Source organism: Lonchura striata, chromosome 7 (genome assembly GCF_050655825.1).
Source record: "Lonchura striata isolate lonStrDom1 chromosome 7, ASM5065582v1, whole genome shotgun sequence".
In the NCBI taxonomy this organism is placed as follows: Eukaryota; Metazoa; Chordata; class Aves; order Passeriformes; family Estrildidae; genus Lonchura; species Lonchura striata.
Window position 1 is genome coordinate 25,676,503 of NC_140709.1, and position 11,830 is coordinate 25,688,332.

At 44.4% G+C, this 11,830-nt stretch overlaps 1 protein-coding gene across 16 annotated transcripts in view; it reads left to right on the forward strand.

Annotated features, from left to right (window-relative positions):
* Positions 1 to 10,467, forward strand: part of PARD3B (par-3 family cell polarity regulator beta) — a 394,367-nt gene extending 383,900 nt beyond the window's left edge. For all 16 annotated transcript variants that reach the window (XM_085585197.1, XM_085585191.1, XM_085585194.1 and 13 more), the window contains one exon: positions 5,784 to 10,467. In XM_085585197.1, the coding sequence (XP_085441323.1) occupies positions 5,784 to 6,138 (355 nt within the window). In that variant the 3' untranslated portion in view covers positions 6,139 to 10,467. The remainder of the gene's footprint in view (positions 1 to 5,783) is intronic.
* Positions 10,468 to 11,830: the final 1,363 nt, after the last annotated feature.

The following is an 11,830-nucleotide window of genomic DNA, read 5'->3' on the forward strand; positions in this document are numbered from 1 at the left end:
TGAGGTTAGTATGACATTGCTAGACATCTGCCTGCTTCTGTCTCTCTCACAGACAACAGCCACTGACCACTGCCTTGTGCTGAATATTCTTCCCAGCACTAAGACACCAAATTTGATTTCAAGTGAATTTTAAATGCAGACCCTTTTTTTGGCTATAGGCAGTATTGATCTGAAAGGGCAAAGAATATTTATTATAGGATTATCTCACCTATTAAGATACAGAGACCCACCTTAATGCATCTCAGTGATTTCTTTGAAATCTGCAGTGATTTGAAATTTCATTAATTTATTTATGTTATATGCATGTTTAATATTAAGCAACAGGAGTTCTTAGAGCTGCTGACTACAAACAGCACTGCAGTATCTTTAATACTTTATCTAGAGAGATAGGCACTCCATGATCTTTTCAGTTAATTGTTTTTAGTGTTTGTTGAGAAGAGCTTTATAAAGACACAGGGTAATGTATTTGATACTTCAAGATTGTTTGTTTGCATAATTTAATTCTTACATCAGCTTCTCTTTTCTTCTTTAAAAGTAGATCCTCCTGGCTGAGAACAAACATCACACAATCACACTGCATACAGTGGAGTACTTCACTGAGAATTTGGACACAGATAGTCTTGTTGCTTTCTCCTGATCTTTAATCACAGCCTGGGCTGTCTGATGCCATCATCCAGAGTCTCTGTATGTCTTGCTTAGACATGAAAGAGACTTGAGCCAAATGTGGGTTTTCCATTTGCTACTTAGTCTGTGGCTGTCTTTGAAGTTTATTTCAAGAAGTACACTCTAACAAAGTAAGAAGGCAGGTTTTTATGTGAGATTATATCCCTTGCAAAATATTCCCTCAGCAGCAAGGAGGAGATAGTGATGTAAGAAGAGAGCATTCCCTTCCTTGCTTTTTACCAGGTACTAAGAGGATGACCTCTGTGACTTTCCCTATAGAACAGAGGGAAGAAAAACCCTTTGTCACAATGAAATCCAAACCCCCAACATGACGGGGCACAGCACAAGCAGTTAGACCTTAATTTTGCTTTCCTTTCCTTTCAGATAGCCCAAGCACATGTCTCCAAGGATGTTAAAGGTGACCTGCAAATGGAGGTTATCAGTGAAATGCAGTAAACCTGAAATGTAATTATTTTTTTTTCTGATTAGTTTTTTGAAGCATCAGGTATTTATGCCAGTCTACTCTGTAAGATATTCCACAGCTGAAGAATTACTAAAATGGGGGTTAAAAAAAAAAAAAAAGAACTGCAGAAGTTTAGAAGTGTTTACTTAGGGCTTTTGAAACCTTCAGATACCTGTGACTAAATAATATTTTGGGTAAAAGAAATCTTTCCTAAGTGTTCTCAATCCTGTGTTTCAGTTTTAAATAAACTTAGAAGCTCCTAAAAATTCTGCGCAAAGCCAGAAAATACTATATTTTTTATGCTTGGAAGATAAATAAAGCAGAGATAGAACAACAAACCAGCTTTAGGCTTTACTTGTCATAGAGAAAATGACAGCACGTTAATTGAATATCAGTTATAAATTACCTGCTTTTCTTGGACAAGGCTACTTTGTGCTCTTAATGCTCAAAATGGATCACAGTTGTTACCTGGTGAATCATTTTGAAAGATAAACTGGTAGAGCTGCAAACCAGCATATGAGGTGAAACATGTTCACAACCGCCTGTGTGTGATCTGTAATTTCTCTGCAGGGGAAGGAAGATGAGACTTTGCTTCCTCAAAATAAAGCAGACATTTTAGGGACACCTTGCTGATGACATTTTTGATGAGTGTTTTCACTCTGCCCCACCAGTTTCTGGTGCTTCTCTCTCCCTTCCTTCAATTGCTTCCTGCAGCAGCAGCCTCTGCTTTTAGCTAGACCCAAATCCATCGTGCTCTTTCCAGTGGGACCTAGCAGAGCTGAACTATCAGCCAAACCATGTTTTGAGCTCTGAGATCAGTTCCTTCCCAGGATGTTGTGTCAGCTTCCCTGCCTTCTGCCTGCCATTAATTGCACTGTATCCCCAGGTCAAACAACTGGCCAAAAATCTGGAAAACAGCTGACAGTCAGAGCAGCTCCTGCTCAGCATGTCCTCTCAGAGGGCACGGTCCTGGCCTGGTCTTTTTGAGTGGCTGGACCTGCTTGACCCAATTTGTGGATTTTTGATCACTCCCCTGGGTCACTGATTTTCCACTTGAGATTATTGGTTTGACCCCCACACCATGGGTCACTGAGGAGGTGTGATATAGCCCTGTGAACTCTGAACTCATCAGAAGCCAACAAAAACAGTGCAAGAGAGGAGAAGAATTTCATTAGACCTCCTCAGAGGTGGCAGTGTCTGCTGGGGGAAAAAAGGTAGGAGTTGTTTTCCTTCTTGTAGAAACAAGCACAGCATCTACAAGAGACTGCCAAATAGAAAGTGTTTGTTTTGTTTTAGCAATTTCTTTAAGGATAAACAACAGCATATATTTTTACACTGTGGGCTATTGAGTGAGAAGGGTGTTGGTTCAGAGGAGCTGTCCTCTTCCTGCTGGGAAATGCCCTCAGCATCCCAGACTTACTGCTAATGTGACAGCATTTCTGCAGGCACTGCTTGGTATTTGCAGTTGTTTCTTTTACCTTAAGAAGATTAACTTTCTGATGGTTGATTTGTCATGCTTGAGGAGGGAAGGCAGTTTTTTCCTATTTTTGAGGCTGATCAGATAGAGGTTCATGGAGACTCCGTAGGCTGGTTGGTTGCACTATGAGCAGCTCCCTGAGAATGAACTTCACCAGGCATTGGTGGTAGGTGGAGAAGAATGAATCCTCGGGAAATAATTTGGCTTCAACATGCTGTGCTGATCATAAAAGGGAAAAAAAGTGTTGTCATTGTAGCTTGTGTATCTGCTAGTGTAACACCCACTGGGATCACTGGGGGAAGTGAACTGGACAGTGTGAAGCAGCCATGAAGATATCTTTTGTGAAATCCCCCTCAGTCATGCTGCCTGGAGTCAGCTTGTTGGACAGTTATCAGTGTTTCCTGAGGTTTGACTCGGGCAAAAGTTCTGCTAATCGTTTGCTAAATCACTGCTTGTACTATCCCCAAGGCTGCTAAAATACCTTCTCTCTCATACCTTCTCACATACCTTCTGTCTTCCTGGGGCACTCCTAAAAGGTTCGTGTGAAGTGGATTCCTGTCAGGTCTCTGTGTACAACCTGTCCTCCCAGCTGCTAAGTCATGACTCTGGGCAAGACACTCAAGAATTATACCACCTATGGGTGTTTTGCCCTCAGAGAAAGGAAACTGCTGCTGACAGGGAACAGCTCGGGGTTTTATCTTTTAAAGAAAGATTTTGCTCTTCCCACACATTGTTCTGCAGTTTGTCTACACAGCCACATATGGTGTTAGCTGTAAGCGAAGCGATGGTGGATTTAGTTCTCTAGGAGAGGTAACAGCAATGGAGATTTGATGGCATTGATGGCTTTAGCTCAGGCAGCTTGGGGCCATGTCTCAGGTCTGGCAGTCCTGGGCCAGAGCAGCCTGAGTGCACATCCCCCTGCACAGTCACAGCTTCTGTGGCAGCAGTGTAACACTCATTCCTAAAACTGCAGTGGCTGAGATTTCCTGGAAACAGCTCTTTTGGCTGGATGGCAAAGCACGCCCCTCTTTTTTCCTGCACCTTGCAGAGCTCTGGTGTCAGTTGAGGTATAAGTTGTGTACTGAAGGCTCAGTATGTTATGCTGGTGGCTCAGTCCTATTCTCAGCCATCATTTTTGTGCCAATTCATCTTGAATTTGTTTTTTTTTTTAGAGTAATTTAATTCACAGTTAGAGCTCTGTCCAAAAGCTACCACTGGCTTTTCAGTGAATTCTGGATCAGGTTCCAAGCTCAGTCCTTTTTTCATGTGATCCACAAGAATTTAATTGATTATAGCTGCCGATGAGAACACGTTATAAAACCAATGTACAGGATTTTGAGCATGATCCTTAAAAGGTGATGGGTGTAGGTTTGACATTTGTTCCTCTTGGTGTGCTGCTTGACACAAAGCAGTTCCTACCATAGCAGAACCTTTTATGATTGGAAGTATGTTTTTGTGCACAGAGGCATTAAAGCTGAGTGTGATGGCACTGACTATTGAACAAGCCTTCCTGCATGTGGAAAAAAATGTGGAGCAGCTCTGGCCTGCTCTGGAAATGAGGCTTTGTTGCAAGACGTAGGTGAGCAGTGATGGTAGTTGTCTCCGTACGTATGGTTAGGAGTGGTTTGGTATCTCAGAGAGTGGCTTCAGGCCCTTCAGCACTTTGTCTGGACTGTCTCACCAGGAGGTGGGGAGGGAAGCTGGGAGTGCCTGTCTTTTATAATGTTCTGTTTTTAAAGCAGAAAGTCTCTGGGGAGCATAGGGTCCTAAAAGTCCAAGGCCTGGAATGCTTCCTTTTGCTCTTTCCATTTCAAACAGGAAACATTTGCACTAAGTTATTCCAGGAGGAGGATTGTAGGTTCATTTCAAGGCAGATAATGTTTGTTCATTGCCTGTGTCCGTGATTTACCCCATGGGCTTAAACGAGTGCAGCAGAAAACCACATGTTTTGTTTTACTACATGTTAAACAAGTTCCAGCGGAGTCTGGGAGCCCAGGTTAAGAAAGAAGGAGCATGCTTGTTAAATCTGTGTGAACAAGAGAGTCATTGACAAATTTTGCACACCTGATCTGCTGTACCAGAATGATTACTTTTTTCATAATTATGCAAAGAATATTTAAAAAGTTAATGAGTTCAGTTCCAAAGACACAGAGCAGGTGTAATTGATCTATATAATTGATCATCTTCCAGCTCCTGTTTTGGGTCAAAACTCTGTCTTCTTCCCTAAGCTCTCATTTGGAGAGAAGCTTCCTGTGCAGTCAATGAGAGGTTTTGTCCAAAGTGCAAAGACATTTGCAGTCAGACTAGCAAAAACTCCTAATTAAATTGAACTTTTGGGGATGCTCTGGTGACATGTCTGTGAGAACAATTATTTTTGCCATTTCAAAAGTATCACAAGTTAAGTTGTAATAGGAAAAAATATCAATGCTTCATTAGTGAAAATCGTGAAATTAAGATGCAGAAGGGTGCAGAGAGGACTCCATGGCTCATCCTCGGGGATGACAGATTCGCATGTTGCTTTTCAAGTGAACTAGGGCTTGTGAGATCCATACTGATGCAGACAAGTTACGGGGCTGTTGTAATATCAGGCCTTTTAGATCACAAATTTTTGAAACCTCATTGGCAACTTGCCCATTAAACACAGGTATTGTAGCCTGACATCCCCAGTGTTTCTTCCCCAGTTTTTCCAACTATGGTGTTTGGAAAGTTTTACAGGCTGACATATTAGGAGAGAATACTGGGAAATGGCCTGGAAAGCATGAATATTTGTGCATGTAAAGCTTATGGGATTTGCAGACTTGCAGACCTAACTCATCTGTTTATCCTCAGGCTAGATAAGATTCAGTCAAATATGCATTGTTTAAAGGAGCTTTGTTTCCATTATAGCAAATGGATCACAGGAGACTGACTTTGGAAGCTGAAGGGCTCCAGTGCTCCCCTATTGTAAAAAGGCTGTGATGTGTACTGGACCCTTCCTCAAGTGTCCTGGATGTTACAGACTTTTGTAGCATGCAGGTGGGAAGCTTGTTATCCTTCAGAAGTTCTTTTCATTCATCAGGACTTGTCATGCTTGAGGTGGCGTTTCCTCTCCCAAAATAAAGATAGATTGTATGTACAATAATGTATCACTGGGCTAGTGACTGCCTTTTTATGTGCTTTATTATGTTTTTTCCTCCTCAGGCGTGGACCTGCAGAACCACTAGAATATTTAACGGGGCCGCGAGTAACGTACAAAGAGAGAGATCTTCCCTACTACCACGGCGGACAGCCAGTTATCCACCCATCCAAGGGGAACTACATCCGTGCGCCGGACACGAGAGTGGCAGAACTGAGGTACCCTCAGTATTACCCGGCCCAGCCCATCCCGAGCCAGCATAAAGGACCCCTCCGGCAGGACGTGCCACCTTCCCCCCCACAGCCCCAGCGGGCACCAGCGTACAGTGACATGGTCCGACACCGTGGGACCAGTCCAGACCAGTACCACTACAGGCAGCAGGACCCCAGGCAGAAGAACCCCATGACTGCAGCTGTATAGCCGTGCACTGGACTTGCGGCACAGCCCGGGAGGAGCCCGGGAGGACGTCATCCTTGTAGAGTTGTTCCTAAGCATAGCTGCCTGTAGGAATGGCACACGAGACCTGGAGTCGTTCTTACTGAGCTGGGCTCAGCGTAGGTGCTTTCTAACAGGCGAACTAAAGCCACGTGAGGTACGATGTGTTTTGAGTATGTGAGGTACCAGACAGTTGAGTGTTTCTTAATTCCTTTTAAAAATAGAAAGTGGCTGCTGGAAATGAATCACAACGCTTAATACACCTCAGGTCTATTTACTGAATCCAGTTACACCTTTACAGTATGTAGCTGTCTGTGTAAGGGCAGCAGAGTCACCAGAGTTTACTTCAGAGTGCTGTTGTAGAGCCTTTTAAGTGAGAACACAGCATGCAGTGCGGACTTCTTGCAGAGCTGGGCATCTTGTGTATCTAGCATGTGATCATGACAAGGGACTGCCACAGAGAGAGTGGCCACATTCCAGACACATCCTGACCAACAGCTCTGCTTTAAGGATGCTGCAGTTTCAGATTTGTGATCTGGCCTCTGTCTTCCTCTGTCTTTTTGGTCGTGGAAGCATTTATCTTCATTTTTTGCAGTCTGTGTATCAAGAGTCTTCTCTTATTGCACCTGCTGCAGTTGGAGTAGGGTAAAAAGCCTTATCCCCTATGCTTGGACAGGCTCTCGGACAACAGGCAGCCACCTGAGAACCATGTCTGTAGGGGGGGAAGTGTGTGCTTGTGTGTGTTGGTTAGTTATACAGTGTGCAGACTTAAAATATAAACCCTGCAGACCAGATCCTCATCTGCTGTCAGGAAGTGTCACTTGAGGGGTTTCAGTGGAGCTGGCCTATAAGGAAGTGACCAGGGAGGTGACTATGGACATGGACTCTGTAATTCATATTAAGTTACTGTCAGGAGCTGCCTTGGCTCCATCAAGGCAGCCCATTCCTGGCCCACTCCAGGCAGTGTTGGAGCCAAGTGCCTGCCAGCAGCGTGTCTGCCCGGGCCAGCCCAGCGCCACAGAAGGCGCAGAAGGTGCCTGTTCATGGGGGCACCTTCAGTGCACGAGGGAAGCTCAGCCTGGGGCAGCGCCAAGCCCTGCCGTGCCAAGTGCCAAACTACTCGAGTTCCTGCCACCAGAGGCCATGAGGTCAGTGGGGAAAGGCGCTTTTCACAGCAAGGGGTGAGGGAAAAGACAAGGAAAGAAACGGGAAGGGCTGCAAGACCCTGGGGTTGAGGAGGAAGATGTGAGAATAGCTGTTTGTAGCAAGTTAATTGCAGCAGTGCATAGGAAGAGAGAAGGTGTGGGTGGGGAGGGGGTATCAGCAGCACAAGCAGAGCTGTGATGGGGGGACAGGGTGGTGGGGTACATGCTTGGTCCTTTCCCCCTAACAGCCTGAGTCTGCTTTTCAGCCAGAAATGTGTGTCCCCAGCCACAGGGACCTGCACGACCTGACCCAAGAGTGCTCTGGGTGCTTAGAGATCTGTCTCAAGGATTTTGTCAGGGGGAAACCATGCAGTATTGCAACCTTGAAATATGTTATTTCCAAGTGTCCTTAATTCCTCAACTTCTGCCTTTTGGGAGTGTCACTAAACCACTAGGCCTCCTCTCCTCATCAGGAAAAGACTGACCTGGCCAAGGATTAAGCATAAGGATTTCTTTGATGTCATTTTTGACACCTTTGGTATGCAACATATTAAATCACATAGATCACTTTGCAGGTATTAAATACCATCAAGAAGGTTTGTTCTGCTAGGAGTGTGTCCTGCTAGCAGGTAATGGGCCTGATGAGAAGCAGCATTTAATCCCAGCCTACTTTCTTCTCTGCTGATGGTGCTGGTTAGAGCCTGGTGTAACCCTCAGGCACAGAGAGCACTTGCAGCTGTCTGAGTGGCTGGCAGGCTCTAGTGCTTGCATTCCCACCAGCCTCCACCCACCAGTAGGCTGGGAAGCAGGGGAAAAGAGACAGCTTTCCATGGCAAGGCATCACCTCCATGATTCAAATAGAGGGCTGGACTCCCTGGGGCAGGGGCAGGCACAGCTCTAAATCCAGTCAGAAGGAAGCATTGGTGGGAGGGAGACAGGAAGAGGAATGCAACTGATTATGAAGCAAGGGTGTTTGGTTCTTACTCCATTTCTTTCTGCCCTCTTCCCTAGTAATGTAGGAGGGAAAATACTCTGGAGGGAGTGTTGGGTGTAAAGTTGGATGTCTCTCAGTACCCTCCATAAATAAGGCGCATTCCCTAAGGAAACTGTGCCTGTCATGTACGTGCTCTGCACAGCCTTGTACTTCTCTCAAAAAGCTTTAGATGCTGTAGGATACTCAGCCAGGACTTGGCAGCCACAGGATAGCCGCTGGTGTTATAAAGGCCTGTTGAAAGTGAAGCAAAAACAAATTAAAATACTTTCCTTTCCCTCCTTGAAATATAACCCCTGATACATTTGATCCAGCTGTAAAGAAACTAATGTTTGTGACAGTGGCTTTATCAAGCCAGGCCACAATTAAGAACAGCTCTGAATATAAGCTACTGCCTTTGTAAATCACTCTCCACTAACCCTTCAAATGGCATCACAGCACAGTGAACAGAACTTATTTACAGTATTTCATGAGCCAGGGCCAAATAAAATCTGGATGGAAACAGCTCCTAGATTATTTATAGCCTTTGAGGGACCTGCCCAATGTCTCCTCGTAACCTGAATCTTTCCTTAAGAGCTCCCCTTGACTTCATCCGCTCCACTCAGTTGAGGCAGACAAATCAAACAAACACCTTCTGAGCTGTTAATCTTACCTTACCCAACAGGTTATTAAATGATGCTTCTGCTCAGTAAGCAGAAATCACTAGAGAGCTTCTTTCAATAAAAAAAAAAAAGCAAAAAATCTCTAAGTATAATATATGGATGCATCCTACAGGTAAGGAGGTAAGGAGGAAGAACGGTGTGACCTAGCTGGGGGAACAAGACCAAGAAGTATTACAGAGCATCTCATAAATCTCTGGTGCCATTGTTCTGGGAGAAAATTGCCATTTCCTGATTTAATATCTGGTATAGGTACAGTATTTTCAAAAGTATAATGTGTAACTACAGTATATATAGTCAGCTTTTCTGCGGTATAAAATGTATGATTTTAGCACCATATTGTGGAAAAATATGTACCGTGCAGAATTCACGAGGTGCTACAACTGACGGTTGAAAATACACACTTGCAAAATCCAAAAGAGCCGTTAAGTAACAAGTTGTTCTTTTCCCATATGTCCATATGTTTGGGAAAACTATGAGTCTGAAATGCTCTTGACACGTAATTGCCTCACACTCCCTCATCCAAAATGTGCCAGTCCAGCAGCGGAGTCTGACGTAGCGGGTGTGAAGGGAGCGTTGGGTTTGCCAGGGGAGCAGCCCTGAGTGTGTGTGTGAGCTTGCATCGAGACTGAGGGAGAGAGGCCCGCGCTCACGTGAAGCTGCAGCTTTGATTTCCTGAGCTGTGGCGTGCAGCCTGCATTTCTGGCTCTGGCACAGGGCCAGCCAGGCCCAGCAGTTGAAAGATTAAGAGATAGAAAAAGAGCCTGTGGATTTTCTGAGTGACCACCCACTAGTGAGCCATGATCTTGGCCCGTGAGCCGACATTACCACTGTGATATATTATGATGCAGAAGTCTCTAGGCGCCCCTCAAATGCGTAAAGAAATATCAACTGCCCTTTGTGGCAGAAACTAAGCATAGAGAAATAAAAAAAAGGCTCTTGCCTTGAAAAAGTGCATACGGTCCTGAATTCCAGTTCACTCCAGCTTCCTGATCTAGAAATAGCTTCACACGCTGCCTAATTTTTTTACAGATGAATTGTGCTACCTCTTCCTCCCAGCCATCACAGATTTGTTTATCAGAGTTAGTGCTGTGAGTGAATCCTAGCGACTGCTCTGCCAGGGCCACATCCTGACGCTGCTCTGAGCGGGGCTGCTTTGCACTTTCAAAAGGCCCCACACCTGTGCTCCCCGTCACAGTTGTCCTGCAGGGTCCTTAAGCCTTACATGCAAAATCAGAAGTGCTATTCACTATCTCTGCATAGGAAAGAAGGCTTTGTAAGACACTATTCTGTTACTGTGAGGGAGAGAGAGGTACTTGTGATCCTGACAATATCTGTCTGTTTAAGTGACACTGATTTAAAAATCATGTGTGATTGTTTTGGGGGAGAAATTCAACACGTAATTTGACAGGTTTTTTCTAGTACCACATCAAAGATTTTGATCTTTTGTTACATATGGCTATATAAATTTTACCTGGTTTATTTTGCATTAAAATAAAGGCTTTAAGACTATATATAATTATGTACTTGTATGTAGAGTCTTTCCCTTCTTTGTGTCTACAAGCTCATCCTCAGCCGTGGATGTGATTTGATATTAGAGGATGATACATGATCAAGCTGGATCAGAATTGGTAAGATGACTTATTTTAACAAAAATCCAAAACACAGCACTCATGTGCTACTGTGTAGAAAAAAAAGCATCCCAGGGTTTAACTTGATTCCATCTCAAATCTGCATTGTCTTCAGCTCTACTGTCTGAATCCAGGTTCCACACCCCAGGATTGAAAGGGGAAGTTAGAAGAAGTCCCTTGCCATCTCAGAGAATTTCAGTTTAGGCAGCACGTTCATTGCTGAAGTTCCCCAGGCAGTCTCATCTCAACATGGAGCTCTTCTCTTGCTGTTGGTACCAGCTGAGGTGTTCTGCAGCCTGTAGCAGCTGCCAGGTCCAACCAGCTGAGAGGACTGGAAAACCCTGCCAGAGATTTAGGATGCACTCGAAGTTCTGCACAGGCTCTTCACATGAGGTATGTCGGTCATTTAACTGAAGCTGGTAACTCTTATTTTCACACATTATGCACAAGTATAGATCTTTGTAGGATCAGGCTGTGGGTTGCAGTGAGATTCAGGCAAGAGTGTTGTGTTAGGTGGAGTAATTTTCAAACTAGATACTTCAGTGAAAAAGCATTAGTACAGGGAGAAGGACTAATGAAGCATAAGATGGAAATTATGGGTTACTATGAAGAAAAAGGAAATAATAAAAGAACAAAATAAACAGAAAGGTGCAGGTTTACAACACAAGGTGTAACAGAAATGGCAGGAATGGGTCAATAAAAATACATATCTCTACTGCATTCCAAAATATTTTGAATGCAGGTCTTGGTGTTTACGGCCAAGACAGCTCATGGACAACTGTCAGTCAATTTTAGCATGTATTAAATTATAAACCACATAGATGCCAATTTTAGAACCAGTCAGGTCATAACCTGCACAGCTAAAAACTGTACAAATCAAAATGATACCTCAGTTTCTCCTGCTGGAGCTGTACAAAGAGTAGCAAAAGACAAAGGAGGAGCGTATTAGGAGCTGGAAACCCGGTGACCACAGTTTGAGAGCGTAGTCCTTCTGCCTTGGCAGTCTCCTGTGGTTTTCCCACTTCCCTGGGTCCTGGGCTCAAGTTAAAATCTATTTTTCAGTCACTGCTCTGTCTGCGTAAGGAAGTACGTGGAGCCGTTTGACTGTTAATTAATTTTAATGAACGAGCCTGTGCCTCCTGAGACTGTGTCCTGCTGTCAGCAGAGCGGGATGCAGAGCCTTTCCCACGGAGGGTCTCGGGGCTGCGTTACCCCAGCTGCAGCCGTGACCTCTGCAGTGTGCCCTACCCA